We start from the raw sequence: 18,484 nt of genomic DNA on the forward strand, positions 1-18,484 counted from the left end.
TGAGTCTTGGACTTTTTCCTACCTAATAACTTTGCCATACCTCTCAACTGTCCCATTTTTCCCAGGACAGTCCCAATTTTAACAGCTCAACCCGCAGTCCCGGGTTTGTTACTGAAATGTCCCGACTTTCTCTTTGATCTCCTGCACTGAACACCCAGAAACAGACACAATGGGGCAAATTCACTAACATTTGTAGTTGCGCTAGGCGCAACTTCGCCACGCTTTGCCACACTTCGCCAGGCGTAGTTTCGCCAGCGCTCCGCAAATTCACTAAAATCCGAAGTTGCGCACAGGGGTAGCGTAAGATTGCGAAGTTGCGCTAGCGTTGATTCGCTAAGTAAAGCGAAGTTACGCTAGCGAAGGCTAATTTGCATACGGCGCCAAATTCAAATTTCAATGGAGGAACACGTATCAGCACTACAAATGCCTAGAAAACCTTCAAAACATCAAATAAAAATTTTATTTTGCCCTACACATGTGCCCACTGTCTAGGTAAGTTGCCATGAGTCAGGAAATGTAGGGGGGAAGGAGGGGAGCCCCAAAAATTTTTTCGATCTTTTTCAGCCTATCAGCCATCATGTAGAAAACACGCCAGCGTTTTTTGGGACTTAGAAAAAATTTTGACTTTTTTTGAAGCAATCCCTATCTACTCTATTGCGCTTCGCCAGGTCTGAGGTGGAGAAGGAAGTCTAGCGTAAAAGGTAGCGTTCAGTACACTGCGCGCGTTAGTGAATTTGCGTAGTTACGTCGCTAGTGAAAATTCGCCAGGCGTAAGGGTGCGAAGTAACACTAGCGAAACTACGCCAGCGTTCGTTAGTGAATTTGCGCAGTAACGAAAATGCCAAACGCTAGCGAATTAGCGCTAGCGTTCGGCGCTTAGTGAATTTGCCCCAAAGTTTCTAACCTAATTGGCTTTTGGCAGAGAGCCCACAATACACAGCAGGTGCACTTGGATACTTTGTAACAATTTAAGATCAGCAAAGAAACAATTGTAACTATTTAAGATAAGCAGGTCTCTAGGGGAAAGTACAGCTTAAAGGGCAATTCACCTTCATTAGTAAAACTGTAATAACACATAAAAACCACAGAAATATGCTCAAACTTTCATAACCTGCCACATTTTGTAAATGAACCAGTAATTAGGGGGTGTGGCCACAAAATGGGCAAGGTCAAAATTTTTCCCTCTTTCTGTTTCCAAAATGTTGGAAGGTATGACTTTGCTAGAGACTTTTGCTCCTGGGTCCCTGGTCCAAAAATGACAATCAGTGGCCCAGGTCATTACCCACACTGATGCGAAAACATTTCAGATGAAACTTGTACAAGATGTACCAACTGGGACACTAAAAGTGCACACAATCTTTTACTGTTTCCTTTATCAACCAAATCACAATTTAACGTGGAAAACAGCCAATAAAACAGGCAATTGTATTTAGAAGATATCTATATATCTACTGTATATATTTAATCTATAATCAGTAATACTCTGGGCACTGGTCTTGCCAACAGGAAAGTCAACTCAGTTCACTTTAAAAAAAAACAGGCCTAAGGCTGCAGTTAAGAACTGGGTGTCTCATGTGATACATCTCAGGGTTCTTCCCAGGACACAGATGATTCTCAATGTTTTTTCTCCTCTCTGCACAGAATGTAAATGTCAGTTCAATTCCCAGTGCATGTTCTGCATCAGCAGCAGCCTGAAAGCAAAGTACAATGCGCTAATCATCTGGAGAGGCTGAATAAATATTCTCAACTGTCTTGAAAATGACTAAAGCGGCCACCAATAATATGTATTAATGCCCAAGAACCAGCAATGTATATTATAGCCCAGTGCAGTCACATAACATTCCCTCTCTGCATATACTGATACATGAGCAAACTGCTGCTCTCCTACAGAGCATTCTCCATACACCTTCATAGAACAGCTCCTCTGCTGTTTGAACATAGATGGTCCTATAGTAAAACTGAAAATGCGCGCAAGAAGCCGCATCCTCATAATTCAAGGTTAATTTAAAAGAAAATAGATTGATCTAAATTAGGGCTATATATTATCCAGGGCCGGGCCAAGCTGACCAGGTGCACTAGGCAACCCGGTTGGCTAACCTCGCCCCCGCGTGCATGCATACGCGAATATGTGCACCCACGGGCACCATAACGTAGGTGCAAGAAGGGGAAGTGGTTCAGGGCAGGGGACGGGGGAACTGACAGGTTAGGGAGGGACGGACAGGGGAGGGACGAACAGGGGATGGAGGAAGGCACGGCAGGGGAGGAAGGGAGGGACGTACATGGGAGGGATGGACAAAGGAGGGACAGAGGATTGAGAGACAGAGGGGCAGAGGAGCGAGCAACAGAGAGGGTAGACGACACCTGCAGAGGGGAGAGAATCCAGACTAGGGGTAGGCAGAAGAATCTTGAACAGGCACCTGCCCAGTGCCCCCACATTGTTGCGCCCTAAGCATACCCCTAGTTCCGACCCTGATATTATCTATACAATTTAAAAATAGGAGATTTCAGAGCAAATTATCCGCTGCTTAGACTCCCTAATCTGCAAACATGTATCTTATGTCTCTACCGGTAGCACTTTTACTTCTGTACAGCGCTGGGCATTTGCTATTTGTTCACTGAGGCCTAATTAATAACTATTGCACCATTGCAGACCCTGAAGACAAAAGGGGTCATTTACTATTTTGAAGGCAAAGTGCAAAAAACAGGGGCAATTTGTAAGTGCATCCATTTAAACGTATCAGGGACAAATGTGACGGCCACAGCTCAGAGCATAGTTGCAATCGTGCTGAAATGAATGGGGGGAAATGCCGCAGTGTGGGTAAAACATGTCTAAAATTGTACTTTGCATGCTGCACTGTTTTCATAAAGGATCACTGTAGTGTAGAGAGTAGAAGAGAATAAAGGGAAAGCTACAATTTCTATCTTCTATCTATCCATGGATTAAAGCAGTGATCCCCAACCAGTAGCTTGTGAGTAACATGTTGCTCTCCAACCCCTTGGATGTTGCTCCCAGTGGCCTCAAAGCAGGTGGTTATTTTTGAATTCCAGGCTTGGAGGCAAGTTTTGGTTGCATAAAAACCAGGTGTCCTGCCAAACAGAGCCTCAATGTAGGTTGACAATCCACATAGGGCCTACCAAATGGCCAATCATTGCCCTTATTTGTCACCCCAAGAAGATTTTTCATACTAGTGTTGCTCCCCAACTCCTTTTACTTCTGAATGTTGCTCACGGGTTCAAAAGGTTGGGGATTCCTGGATTAGAGAGTGGCCAAACAATATGGTGCATTAGAAGAACACAAGAGTTTCTCACCTGAGTGTCACTATGATTGCAGAGGGTTGAGCACAAGCAGTGATGAGTGTAACAATGAAAAGGAAGATAAGGAACGGAATAAGAGTATTGCATGTTCGGTTGCACTTCCCGGACACAGCGTAGCCATTCTCGTTCAGATATGTTTTCACAATGACCACTTGCATCTGACTACGTTGTCCCCCAGTTGGAGGAGTGATGACCTGGCGACTTTGGACACAGCCACATTCCGTGTAATTTCTCATCTAAAACAAAATATATAGAATATAGAACGTTAGGCAGTGCCTGATAATGAATCATGCACCCAATCATATTTGGCGTTCCTAAACCTACTGTTTTGCCAACCTGACTGGCCCCCGTCAAACTGTTTCTAATGCTAACAGACCACTACTGCACCAATATGGCAGCCTCCTCACATTGGGGATCAGACAGGGCATTGGGCAAATACTTTTATGGCAAAATTATACAAAGAAAATGGATAGATATAAAAATGATGTCAGTGTCCCTTTATGTTCTTATTACAGCTTACAGTCTAAAACTCCAGCCTATATTTAATATGTGGCTAATGAATGATGCATATAGAAGCAGAATTCTACTTCTCTTGTATCTGTCCCCCTTTATGCTTACTAGAGGTGTATGGGCAAGCCTTGAGTATGAATGAGATGTGGCTGTATACATGTATGTCTGCACCAGTGTCAGTGAACTCAGTGGGGCTCATTTAAAAACACTGGGCAAATTTGCTCCTGGGCAGTAACCCATAGCAACCAATCAGATGATTGCTTTCAGTGTTCACCCTGCAACTGATTGGTTGCTGTGGGTTACTGCCCAGCAGCAAATTTGCCCAGTGTTTATAATTGAGCCCCAGTGATTGTGGGCAGGGAAATGCCAATGTTCTTAGTGCAGTCTACACAGTTATAAATAAAGTTAGAATTCGGATGCTTCAGCCAAGTATCTGCCTTCTCTGGTTTCACCGTGATATTCTATATAAGTGCAAGCATTGTGAGGGCAAGCATTGAAGCCTATGATTGAGTGCCGGCATGCAAGAAACGCATAAGGCTGTGTGTTTTTTCACTCCTTGCCTGTAATTAAGTCTGCAGTTCTTTTTTTTGTTTGCCTTTTGGCAGTATGTGAGATCTGTGAGTACCTGCTGTTTCTTCCATGATTGAAAACCTCCACCTTGAGCTGTCTATACGCGGGGTATGTGCACCTAGACCCAACCTATAGACTTTGACTATGAACCAGATTTTCCTTTTTTAATATTGCAAGCATTGTGAGTACCAAGCATGCCTGATCTATCAGGGCCACACAAACATGTGCCTGAGCAACCCCACCTCAGTTCTTCTGTGCCAAGTCCCCTTTGCCCAATGTACCCCAAAGACAAAGGTACACTATACTGACCAGTAATGCTAAAGTTTTCATTGTTTCTAAGCACAACGAGAGATGTTCAAACACAAGCATTCAATAAAAGAGCAGCATAGCACCGTGTGGCCCTGGTCTGGTTTTAGCTTTTGTTTCGGAACATGGTGCAGAAGAACAGTCAATAAAGAACATAAAAGAGTTCCAGTAACATCTTAGTATTGGAACCCACTATGAAATCAAAGTTATGCTATGTAAGACAGATACCTTATTACTTCAGTAAATCCCAGCATGGATTCTGCTATTTTCCATAATTTAGCTACTGGTGGTACAGCCTCTTGAAAATCTTTGGCTCAGATAGTCAGATACAAAAAGTCAGTGGGGCTCATTTTTAAACACTGGGCAAATTTGCACTTGGGCAGTAACCCGTAGAAACCAATTGCTCAACCTGCAGCTGGCTGAAAAAAGCCACTCACTGATTGGTTGCTATGGGTAACTGCCCAGGTGCAAATTTGGTGTTTAAAAATGAGCCCCACTGTCTATAAATCTGGCCATACACATTAGGATACACTTGTTTGACAAGGACACCTAATGAGGGATCTTTGCCCGATTTGACCACCTTCATTCTGAGCCATATCTGTCTGATCCGAACCGTTGGTCCCCAGGCCAAAGATCTAATCATAATGAGCGCCAATGCAGGCCTGATGGGATTTTCAATCTGCCCAATAAGCACAGTATGTGTCTGATTATGGCCCAGTATCTGCCCTTGTATAAACCTTTCCTGTTAGATAAGCTGCTGACTCTGAAGTGTCAATCAACATCTTAAATCTGCACATGTATGGTGAGCTTAATAAAATTATATACAATTTAGATAATCAATTATTCTCATAAATTAATATTTTCAGATTATCATTCGTCATTATTTTATTTCTCAAAAAGTAAAAAAGTGCTTGTTGATTTATTTTTAAGAACAGTGATTCCTTGAGTAAGACATAATACAACACATGCTTCTCATGTTGCATTGGCCAGGCACAGAATGGAATTTGACTACTGAGATCAAATCCTAAAGTTGCAACTGATACAGCGTCTACATAGCCCAGCTCGGCTCAGCCTTTATGCTTATGAAAAGAGAGGCACATATTTAGATGGAATCATCAGAGCAGTTTCTCAGTTGCAGTCTTTGTTCAGTTTTAGAGAGTAATGCAACATAAAATAGTAGGGATGCACCGAATCCAAGATTCAGTTCGGTATTCGGCCAGGATTCGGCCATTTTCAGCAGGATTTAGCCAAATCTTTGTGCCTGGCCAAACCAAATCTGAATCCTTAAAATCATGTGACTTTTCGCCATAAAACAAAGAAGTAAAAAAATTTTTTTGCATGCAAATTAGGGTTCGGATTCGGTTTGGTATTCGGCCGAATCTTTCACGAAGGATTCAGGGGTTCGGCCGAATCTAAAAAAGTGGATTCGGTGAATCCCTATAAAATAGTCTAAATAGTTGTAGTATTTCATCTCTGTGAACAGATCTTAGCTACTTCATTATCCACCCATAACAAAATGACTATGAGAGATAACTGGACAGTTACATGGACATTGCTAGCAAAAGCAACCAATCACAGATTTACTTTTGTTATTCTACATGCTTACCTATTTTTAACAATAACTAAAAGAACCTGGAGGAAAGGTACGTAAGTGAATTCACACAGTTGATATGGGTTACTATAAGGGCAAGACTACATGACGCGCTTGGACCCGTCACGGCGAAATGCGACTAAACGCATGCAATGTGTCGGATGTTTTACATAAAACGGAAGTGAAGGAGAAATCGACTGTCGGATCAATGTAGGTGTGTTTTCATCCGACGGTTGTAACATGCAATTTCTCCTTCACTGCCGTTTTATGTAAAACATCCGACACGTCGCATGCGTTTAGTCGCATTGCAACGTGTCGGGTCCAAGCGCGTCATGTAGTCCTGCCCTTAGTGGTGGGTGAATAAATTCTCCAGACGTGAATTTGCGGTGAATTTCGTCTGCGCTAAAAAACATTTGGACGCGTGGCGGAATAGTTGCTTGCGTCAACATAATTCGAACGCCCATTGACTTTAATGCAGGCGTCAACGTTTTCCGGGAAATTCACAAAATTTTCGGCAAAGCAGAACAGGACAAATTCACCCATCACTAGTTACTATGCTGGGTTACAGTTCCCCTAAGTCTGAATGTTTGAAACAAAGGCTCTGCATGTGGCTATGTGAGGGATACCTACTTTCTCAAAAAACTACAAAAAAAAAAAACTTGTGTGCCAATAAACCCCAAACTGTTTGCCTAGCCCTGTTATAGTTGTTTTGATAGCTCTGCATCCAAGGCTTCTGCACTATAGTACCCCAACAGCTTTTTCTGCTTTTTTTATTTTGCTGCTTTGGTCTCTATCTCAGTAAGCTGTACTGTACATTAGTATATTATTCCTCCATTACTGAACACCCCATCTGATATACTCACCGCTACACTATGATTTCCCACACTGCTGCAACCAGCAAGGCAGGGATTGAAATAGGTTATTCCATCTGAACCACAGACTGGCTCATATTCATGAATTTTACAGCCGCAGTTAACGTTGCATCCACCGGTTAAATTTCTCTGCGTCATGGTGAGTGTGGGTCTGGGAATTCAGAAAGAGACAGTCATCTCACTTGCATGTAACATTCCTTATTTTATTCATGATCAGAACAGATACCTATAATTCTCACAAGGATTTCAATAGTCAAAGTACTTGGGATATTTGTTCTGATCACTCGGGCAAGTTATGGGGAATGCAGAATATAGATTTTATGACTGGGAAGTGTGTACTGTACAGAACAATGTCAAAATGTCTGGTTATTATCTGTCCTATAGTACCTCCAACTAGATCTCACAAACCCGGGTACCACCAGAGCATAAAGTACCCCCATTAGGCTCACAGTGTAATGCAACCACTCCCTCAACTTGTTCTGTTGTGAAGTAACGGATTCTGGGACTTCAAGTCCCTTTGCTGATTCTCCAGATTATCTGGAAAGCAGAGGGAAAGTGCTAGAATCCATCAGTTCATATAGGAAAAACCTGAGGGAGGGGGTTGCATTACAATGTGAGCCTAAGGAGGGTGGAGAACTGGTCCCAGCAGCACAAAAAAATACATTTAGATTTGTTTCTGGAAGTTTAGATGCTATTTATGCTCCTTTTCTATATAAACCGAATAAGCTCATGTCTAAAGGGGGTGGGGCTATATATTCTTTTTAAGTGTTCAGCCAAACCTAAAGCTAGGGCCAGGATTTGGTTACTAGTGTAACTGGTGCTAGAATTGATAATGGGCTGGTAGAGCTAAACCATCGCTTGGTTGGCGGAACAAATAAAATCATCTCAATTTCACCATTTCTTCTGGAATATTCCTTGTATGACTTCCTACTATGTGGAGAGGGGATTACATGTGAGAGTACAAGGTGGTCTAGCGGGATGGTAGGGATGCGCTGCTTTCTTCTGATGCACACTTCAGGGTTTCTGACACGCATGCTGCGTGTGACGTCACCTAGTTTAGTGAGAACATTCATTGCCCAATGTAGTTCCTGGGTGTGTTTTCTAGTTGTCTTGCCTGTTACTGACCTTACCTGTCCCTGACCGTTCCTAGTCTGCTGCCTGTCCTGACCTCTGCCCGTTATTGACCCCTCTCTTGGATCCTGTTACCATATTGTGCTACAGTTGTTTCTGACCCTGTGGTCGTCTCACTAGAAGACCTGGCAGCATCCAAGTAGCAGCTCCTTCAAAAGCAAAAGGCAGCAGTAAGAGGCAGAAGCATTAGCCATGATCTTGGTGTTAGTTCTGGGTTTTGGGATACCCTACGTTACATGCTTCAAAAAGCATATAGAGCAGTGCTGTCCAATTTATATGGTACAGAGGGCCGGAATTTTTCTAATCCACATGGTGGAGGGCTGATAATGGAAGCCAGTGTTAGCCACTCCCTGTTTTAGACCACACCCACTTTAAAACACACCCATATTACCACAAGACCATGTCCACATTAAAAACACACCAAAAAAACAGATGGGTGGTGCTCACTGCAGGGATCAGGGCCGGAACTAGGGGTAGGCAGAGTAGGCGGCTGTCTAGGACGCCATCATTGAGGGGCGCACTTTTAATGGGGGTTTGTTTCGTTTTTTGGGTTTTTTTCAAGCGTTTATTTTTTGTTAATAATTTGTTTCAGTAATCATGGTCAATCAGTTGGGTGGAATCCCCCCTCCTTCACCTTCTCCCTCTTGACAGCAAGTAATAGCTCCTTCTGTGCGGTGCGTATATGCGTCAATGACATCACTGATGCGGTTGGTTGGCAGAGAGAGGCAGAGAGCTGGGGGGCTGCTTGGTATGGCTTGCACTCTCAGCCTTGCACAGTTGCACTGAACTGAAGACATTCTTTCTATTACTGTGAAAGTGTGAGGCTTCCTGCTGGCACAGACAGGTACAGATTTGGGGGCCATATATTTGCTTTTGCTGCTGGGCTGGGCGCTGGCACAGGTACATAAATACTTGGGGGGCAATATGATGTGATCAGATTTATTTTTGGCTGCTGCTGACACAGGTAAAGATTGGGGGCAATATGATGGCTGCTGGAGGGATCTATGATGGATGGCTGCTGAGCTTGCTGGTACAGGTATGGGGGGCAGTATAATGGATGGCTACTGGCACAGGTATGGGGGGTAGTATGATGGATGGCTGCTGGGCTTGCTGGTACAGGGGGCAGTAATATAAATGAAAAAGTGTTTAACATTTTCTTGCTTTCTTTTAATAACCATCATGGTAAGGGGGTAAATGGTAATGCAGGACAGAGGGGGCACTGTTTGAAGCTCTTGCCTAGGGTGCCGAACTACCTTGGCCCGGCACCGGCAGGGATGCCACTGAAAAAAAGTTAAGTCATTTTAAGACATATCCTTAAATCCATATGCCTCCTCCTCCCCTGTGGATAATACAGTACCTCCAACACATGATTAAACACCTTAGGGGCCCCTAACAATAATTTTCAAATGCTAACAAACCCCCAGAACAAATACCAGGCTTATGTTCCATAAGCATCATAGGTCAGGCAGAGTATGACACACACAGGGTGCAAAGAGCAGGCAAAGTATGACACACACAGGGAGGGGAGACAGAACAGAGCAGGAGACAGTAAAAATCAGGACCAGTCTAATATGTACTACATACAGTGACACAGTGCTGGTGCTCCATTAGCATTTTGAATAAGGTGTGAATAACTAAACAATGTGGGAAATTTCAGTCTGGGTCTCAGGTGTGAACAGAACAGGCCTTTAGGGTGTGAACAATAGAGGTGTCACAAGTGTGAACAATACAGGGGGCATTACATGTGTGAACAATACAGGGGATTATTCTGAATTTGAGGTTTAAACGAATTTGAGGTTTAAACAATGCAGGGGCCAGTTAATCTCTGTAGTGATACCTTTTAAATTTTACAAATGGTAAACAGACACAGCAGGCCGACTTTGATGTGGAGGGCCACATAAGGGGCGTCGGCCAGCAGTTGGACAGCCCTGATACAGAGTATTTCAAAAAGTCATAAAAAAATTGTAATTTAATTATAGTGGAAATTACCATCTTGGAATAACAAGGAAATATATGAGGTCAGTTTCTTATTTTCAGCAGGTAAATACCAGATCTTTGATGATATTTGATTTGATTAATCTCTTTATTGGGGGTTTTGCCTCTAAGATGAATGAAAAAGGTGAAAATAGGGGAAGAGCATAAAGAATAGTTTTGAGCAGTTAACTGTGTTTCAAACAAACATCCCTGTTGCACATACTGTGTATACGGCACACATGAGACTTGCTAATGCCAGGCTACTATACTCACCCAGTGGTGTAAGGTATGTTAATACCCCCGAGGTTAATACTATCACATCCTACAATGAACAAGGTGGAAAAGCAGAGCAGGGAAACACCACAGCAGATCATTGCCAGCTTTGCAGATTCTCTTGCTCCAAGCTTCAACTTCTTAATGATATAACCTCCCAGTACTATGCCAACCCCTGCACTTGGCACAATGATCAGGCCTAAAAGAGAACATACATTTCATCATGTTTTAACTGTGGTTATAATAGAGGGGATGAAAAAGCTTGTCTCTTGCTTTTGGAAGAAGCTGAATAATATTTGACATTTTTGTACACAAAAGACAAATACATTTTATTACTCATCTTTCTATTCAGGTCCTCTCCTGTTCATATTCCAGTCTCTTATTCAAATCAGTGCATGGTTTCCAGGGTAGACTGGAACCTACAACCAGACTGCTGATATTGCAAACTGTGTAGCTGCTGAATAAAAAGCTAAATAACTCAAAACCCACAAGTAATAAAAAATTAAAAACAATTGCAAATTGTCTCAGAATATCACTCTCTACATCAGGGATCCCCAACCTTTTGAACCCGTGAGCAACATGCAGAAGAAAAAGGAGTTGGAGAGCAACATAAGCATGAAAAATGGTGGCAAATAAGGGCTGTGATTGGCCATTTGGTAGCCCCTATGTGGATTGTCAGCCTACATTGAGGCTCTGCTTGGCAGTACATCTGGTACACCAAAACTTTGCTTTGAGGCCACTGGGAGCAACATCCAAGGGGTTGGAGAGCAACATGTTGCTCACGAGCTACTGGTTGGGGATCACTGCTCTACATCATACTAAATGTTAACTCAAAGGTGAAAAACCCTTTAATACATAAAGAAATAGATATTTTTTAGATTGCAAGCTCTTTTGGACATGGCCCTTTTCACCTCTTATATTGGTTACTGGTTGCTTTGTATGTACTTCTGTATGTTCTATGTATAAACCCATGAAATGTACAACTCAGTGGAACATTTTGGCACTTTATACGTATATGTTTTAAGAATAATAATAAACATGTGTATGTGTTTCTTGGGACGAATATCAGACAAAAAGTTCCAAAGCTATAAAAAAATAAAATAAATCCAATTAGAAAACAGTTTTTCCAATGGGAATTACCATTTTAAATACATTTTAAAAGATTCAAAATGTTGAATTAATGCATAATGGAAAGTTACTTTGAATGATATTTTCTTTAGGCAAAAACTGATTTTTTTTTAAGGACTAAAATATATAAATGTTTTTCCTTACTTCTATTTATTTCCAATTTACATTAATTCTGGTTTTGGCCGTGCCACCTGCTGGTCAATGTCTGCCGACTGGTGTTTGGCTGCTTAGAAATCAGCTATACACCAAATGACTTTTCTCTGGCCTTCTCAGAGCAACATCAGAAGAGTTTCCTCTTGTTCTTCTGAAATGTTCTCCTGTCAGCCCAGTTGGCAGAACTGACCAGCAGGTGGAGCGTTTGTTTCAGTTTCATTATATTAGAATCATAAACATCAGGTGACTTTTAGGTCCTTGTGCTCATATCTTAAATGAGGAAGATAAGGCTTCGAGTTTATTTGCTTTGATAGTTTACATTTCCTTTGACAGTTGGCCTGATGCATCCTGGTTTTAAGACCCTGACATGTCTCCTCCACACATTCAGATGTTTATGTTTATTCTAATGATTTAAAGTGGCCAGATTAAAACTGCTGATATCAGTCCTTTAGAACAATTGGGCAGCTTATCTGCCTGTGTGTGTGGGGGCTTTCTCAGAGTCTCCCCGATCAATATCAGGCCAAAAATTGGCCTGATATCTATCGGCATGTTTGATCTTTCCTGAGATCGAGGACCGCATCAACTAGCTGATGAGGTCCTATGGCCCATTGGCGCCCATTTCCTTCGTTATAATCCGATCGTTTGGCCCTAGGGAATATGGGTGCACTTTATACTGTTACAAGTTAATTACAGGACATTGAGCAGCAGCTTCAGACTAGTAATGAGCAACTGTTCACAATTCAAAACTAGAAGGGTGACAGAGTTGGTGTGGATTATACAGGACGGAACAGCACAAGGTCACATTCAATAGGAAAATGTGTCTCGGCCTTGTACCAGGAAGAAGTTTAACCTTTCAGCTTTGAAAGGGCAAACAAGCCTGTCCACAAAGTGCAATCAATAAGAAGATTAAATATCACATTATGCCAAAAGTGCTCCAGCATCTCTTCTTCCCATTGCTTCAAGGAACAGCTGGGAGCCATATAACTGCACCCACACAAGGGAGTTGACTTAATCAATTTGCCCTTTCAGGGAATCTGAGCACAGAGGTTTCGATATTTTGGGGGAATGAGGTACAATAGTAGAAGTAGTAAACTGTAGACATGCAGAAGCCACAGGCATGGTTCGCACAAGGCTTTCCATGCCACATGGTGCTTAAAGGGATTCTGTCATGATTTTTATGGTGTAGGTTTTATTTCTAAATTATACTGTTACACTGCAAATAATTCTCTGGAAAAAAGGCGCTTGCGAGGGAACATGATTACACTTTACAAGTACATTAGAGGACATTTGGACAAATAGCAAGGGACCTTTTTACCCATAAAGTGGATCACTGTACCAGAGGCCACCCCTTTAGACTAGAAGAAAAGAACTTTCATTTGAAGCAACGTAGGGGGTTCTTCACAGTCAGGACAGTGAGGTTGTGGAATGCACTGCCGGTGATGTTGTGATGCTGATTCAGTTAATGACTATAAGAATGGCTTGGATGATTTTTTGGACAGACATAATATCAAAGGCTATTGTGATACTAAACTTTATACTTAGTATAGATATGGGTATATAGAATTTATGTGAAAGTAGGGAGGGGTGTGTGTATGGATGCTGGGTTTTCATTTGGAGGGGTTGAACTTGATGGATTTTGTCTTTTTTCAACCCAATTAAACTATGTAACTTTACCATATAAAGTTTCATTCCTAACCCAAGAAGTGAAGTTTTTTATTTGTAATATTGCTGTGGAAGCAGCCATCTCAGGTCATTTTGCCTGGTCATGTGCTTTCAGAAAGAGCCAGTGCTCCTACTCAATGTAACTGAAGGTGTCACAGTGGGGCATGGATTTTTACTATTAAGTGCTGTTCTTAGATCTACCAGGCAGCTGTTATCTGGTTACCCATTGTTCTGTTGATGGGCTGCTGGGGGGAAAGGAAGGGGGTGATATCACTCCAACTTGCAGTGCAGTAGTAAAGAAAGACTGAAGTTTATCAGAGTACAAGTCACATGACTTGGGGCACCAGGGAAACTGACAATATGTCTAGCACCATGTCAGATTTCAAAATGAAATATAAAAAAATCAGTTTGCTCTTTTGAAAAACAGATTTCAGTGCAGAAGTCTGCTGGAGCAGCACTATTAACTCATGTGTTTTGAAAAAAAACATGCTTTCCCATGACAGTATCCTTTCAAGCATTGTGTGCCACAAATGCACAAGCCTTCCCATCTCAACCATGTTTCTCTTTTGAATCAAACCTTTTTCCTTTACTATAGGAAAATGTTTAATCTCAATTCAACACCTCTGAAAGAAGCAATGAAGTCTGTGCAAACATTAGTGCAAAATATGAAATATTAGAAAGTATATATATATACTTCTAATTGTCATTGAATGGTCAAAAGGAAAAACATGAAAATAATTTTTTTGGATGTGTACAATTGTTTTCTGCAGGCAGGGGTTTACATTGCATTCTGGATGTCTAGGTCCTCTCAGCTGTCACCTCTAAATGCAAATGGATTGTCCTTGGGAAGTTCTTCTGCTTAATAGAAGTCTGCTTTGATTTTGTGCTAACGTTTCAGGTCTATTTTTACCAGAGCTATGTCTGAGAGTCCGGTGTATTTAATCATGTTGTTTATGCTTAAGTATCAATATGCTTCAGTATTCATCAAAAAATCTGTTTTAGCCAACAGCTCTATCTGAAACGCCTTAATGTTTTTGGGGTTTGCATATAAAACGTTGTCTTACTTGTTTTAAAAAATTGTGGTTCTGCTAATCCAAATACAGAGAATTCACTGAACAACTTGTTGAAGAAAAAATAAAGCATCAGCCATAGCATCGTCAGCAAGGAACGTTTAGTATCTAGACCAAATGTTATGCTAGAATGTCTGCCCTCATATGACAATACTGCCTGTTTTACATCTCCTCCCCTGACAGGCCCATAAAACAATTTAGAAGAGGTGGCAACCCTAACTGCAGACCCCATCAGCTTAACTATACAATCTCACTAGTGATGATTCATAAGGGTAAGCCCTTGAGATGAGAAACACTGCAGTATCTGCTGATACCTGAACATTCCCAGCATGCTCCAACCAGCAAATATTCTGGAAACTTTAGTTCTTGAAGATGGAGAAAAGTTCAAAGAAGCAGAAACTAGAAATGCTACACATTTTTTATAATCCCAGGCAACAATGTGAAAATGTTCATACAGAAAGCACTTCTTTCTCAGGAAGTTCTGCACCTTGTGCCTAAACTGCAGAGCATAGAGTCATTGAGCACAGGCCCATGCAAATTGCATCCTCCACCACTCCCTTGCATGTGTCAATGACAGCTGATTAGGGTGGTAATGGGGGCACCTACATGCCAGGCCCATTCTGCCCATCATAAATAAAGTGCTGCTGCACAGAGGTGGCATTGTATTCAAGGGGCAGTTGCAGGTGTCTCTGCTCTTAAACAAAGTGCAGAGACCTGTGGCAATTGGTTAAGGCTGGAAAGCATGGTGCAAAGTGCAAATAAAATGATGGACTACTCCTGCTTTCTACAGTTTGCATACTACCTTCCAGTTGGTAAATGATCCTGATTATGTTTGTGAAGATTCTCATTGATACAGGTCATGGTACAGTATATCTGTAGAAATAAGTCAAATCAACTGGACTTGCTGTGTTTTTCTTGAAGATGTTTTACCAGTCATCCAACTGGCTTTCTCAATTCAGAATGAATTAGGAAAGCCAGTTGGATGACTGGTGGAACGTCTTCAAGAAAAAAATAGCAAGTCCAGTTGATTTGACTTATTTCTACAGACCCTGATTAATAACTCCATAGGCCAGCACAACCTTTTAGCTGTGAGAATCTCTGTCTCAGAAGGTGCAACAAGTAGATCCCCATCTTCATAAATCCTCAGGGCTGCACACAATTTGTAGTTTTATATGTATGTTACATAAATATGTAATAGGCTTTATATAAGGCTGATTAGTAATTAATTTTGTTGACATTACATGGCAACTCAGTAACCAGAGTTTTTTTCATCAGAATTTAATAGCCCCATTTTGTGACAGATGAATTTCATTTTATTCTTTTTGACATCAAACAACCCTTAGGCCAAGGGCAGGTAGAGGATTAGCTATGTTGCTCTCAGTCTGCATATTTTTTTAGGCTGAGAGCAGCAGATCCGCTCCATGCCTCATCTCCATTGATTTGAATAAGATTCTCTAGGGTGCAGTCTCATGTAGCGAAGCGGAGATCAGGTTGAAAATGCTCGCTTTTTCATATTTGAGCCCACCGATGCTGCTGCTTATTCAAATCAATGGAGATGGGGCATCGAATGGATCAGCTTCTCTCAGTCTGGAAAACATATGTAGGCACAGATTAGCAGAGCCAACACTCAGTCTGCTCTTGGCCTTTAGCTTAGCTTTTCAATAGCAGCCCATGGTGTACAGAGCACATGCAGTGCCAATGTCATACAAAATATGGCCTAACAAGGTGGGAGCAAGATGGTGGGCAACTTTGAAGGCCTGGATCATTAATGTTACAGCACTGCTGAACCTTTCAGCTGATAAAGAGAGAGGCCAGTATATAAAATATACCATTTCCAGCTATTTTTCATTTTAGCCGGCGCAGAGTGAGGGAAGGCGGTCGCCGAAAAGACGAGGCGATTAGTTGCCAGGCGACCAAATCTCCCCAAAATGCCCAGTGTGGCCTAACCCTAAGTGGACCTTTTAGGCTTTACTCTTCTTTTAAGGCCAATATAGATGGCTCTGATCTCACAGTTGTAGCTCAATGCTTGTTGTAATGTGGCCATTGTAAATTGTGAAGTTACTTATCTATGGGCAGAATGGAAAGGAAAACTAGACAAAACATGAAGAAGGTTGATTGGGGAAGGCGGTAAGTAATGTGTTTATTTGTCAGAGGAAGGCTGAAACATTCTATTGCCCTGCAGATCTGGGAATTTAAAAAGTCTTCCAGGATCTTTTTCAAAGTAATTTAACCTATTTAAAATAAAAACTTGAGAAAGGGTCCATGTGATCTGAAACATGTCATAAAATAAAAAATAGCAGCAAAGTTCTGCAGTTTTTTGGCTTCCTTCACATTTTACTATCGATGAATTTAACCTTGCTGTATGACAAATATCTTAAGAACAATCAGGTCTCGAGGGAAATGAGCGCCAATGTGCTGTACCGGAAGTCACACTGATTATTTACAAAACAAACAAATAAGCTTTAAAAGGAAATAACTTATGAAGAGTGACGGCTACTGACAACAAACATGCGGATCCCGAGGGAAATCATTTCCAATGTACTGTTCCAGAAGTCACACTGATTAGTTAATAACATAAAAACAAAGAGTTATTCTTCCAAAGGAAGCAGCTTAGGAACTGTATAACAGTGATGGCTCAGCAAAAAACATTTACCGGTAGCACAATTTGCAGAACTCACTAGAATTTTAATAGGTAAACTTACCTTTACAAAACTTACCGATGGCTTCAATTTCCTACTGATCAAAGTCCTTTATCTGTCATTTAATCATGGCTCATTATCCTGAAAGGATCCCACATGCCCCCCTTATTGATACCTGCAGTGATAATGATCATCTTACCAGTGTAGATGCTGGCACTAGAAGCTGGGATGCCAAACTGTGACTCGATGAACTTGGGAATGAAGGTAATAAAAGCGGTGACAATGGCACTCTCAGCTGTGTATGACAAACTCACAAAAAGGAATGTCATGTTGCTTAAAATTCTGACTGCTGCTCTTGGGAGGTCTAAAAAATGACAAGAAATGAATTATAAACAATGGATGGAAAAGCAAATCTAAGCAGGATTCTCGGCAATGGAGAGCATGTAATGGGTTTCCGGCTGTGCAATTGCTTTGACTTTATAACTATTAGGAGTTTTCACACTTGATATTAGCACAGATTGGACTATAAGGGCAAGAGGCAAGAGAGGAATCACACATAACTACAATAAAAACATTGGCAATGATTTTGTGGGTGGAATTTGCTGGAGGATCGAATTGCTCAATAAACCCAAACTAAGGGTTGTATTTGTTAATATTGAAGGTTGCGATTTTGCAGCAATTTATACAAATTGCAGAGGTCCCAGAATCCATCGATTCACAATGGAACAAATTTAGGGAAGGGTTTTGTTACCCTGTGAGCCTAAGGGGGTGGAAACTGTTCCCAGTGATCATGGTATGCCTTTGAATCTGTAGAATCAGTATTAACAACATGTGGGGCCCCTAGGCTACATCCACAAAGGGCCCCCTACTAGGCTACTGCTAGGTCTGGATGCGTGCACACATGTGCCTTACATTGTCTTACATAGTCTTACATTGTCTTTCATAGTCTTACATAGTAAGTTAGGTTGAAAAAAGACACACGTCCATCAAGTTCAACCTTTTAAGTCTATGTATAACCTGCCTAACTGCTAGTTGATCCAAAGGAAGGCAAAAAAAAACCATTTGAAGCCTCTCCAATTTGCCTCAGAGGGGAAAAAAAATTCCTGACTCCAAGATGGCAATTGTACCAGTCCCTGGATCAACTTTTACTATGAGCTCTCTTCCATAACTTTGTATTCCCTCACTTGCCTGCCTTCTTCTTACAGCAGGTATGATCGACCAGACCCAAATAAAAATAACTATTAACATGAAAAAATATATAGAAATAATAATTGAAAAGGTTAGATGGGC

General features: G+C 41.5%; 1 protein-coding gene across 1 annotated transcript in view; it reads right to left on the minus strand.

The window, feature by feature from the left end:
- Nucleotides 1–18,484, minus strand: part of slco5a1.S (solute carrier organic anion transporter family member 5A1 S homeolog) — a 53,618-nt gene that overhangs the window by 5,657 nt on the left and 29,477 nt on the right. Inside the window, exons 5-8 of the mRNA XM_018223786.2 lie at nucleotides 17,394–17,558; nucleotides 10,543–10,741; nucleotides 7,156–7,315; nucleotides 3,310–3,551 (exon numbers count right to left, since the gene is read on the minus strand). Of these exons, the coding sequence (XP_018079275.1) occupies nucleotides 3,310–3,551; nucleotides 7,156–7,315; nucleotides 10,543–10,741; nucleotides 17,394–17,558 (766 nt within the window). The remainder of the gene's footprint in view (nucleotides 1–3,309; nucleotides 3,552–7,155; nucleotides 7,316–10,542; nucleotides 10,742–17,393; nucleotides 17,559–18,484) is intronic.

This window comes from Xenopus laevis, chromosome 6S, assembly GCF_017654675.1.
Source record: "Xenopus laevis strain J_2021 chromosome 6S, Xenopus_laevis_v10.1, whole genome shotgun sequence".
Taxonomy (NCBI): domain Eukaryota; kingdom Metazoa; phylum Chordata; class Amphibia; order Anura; family Pipidae; genus Xenopus; species Xenopus laevis.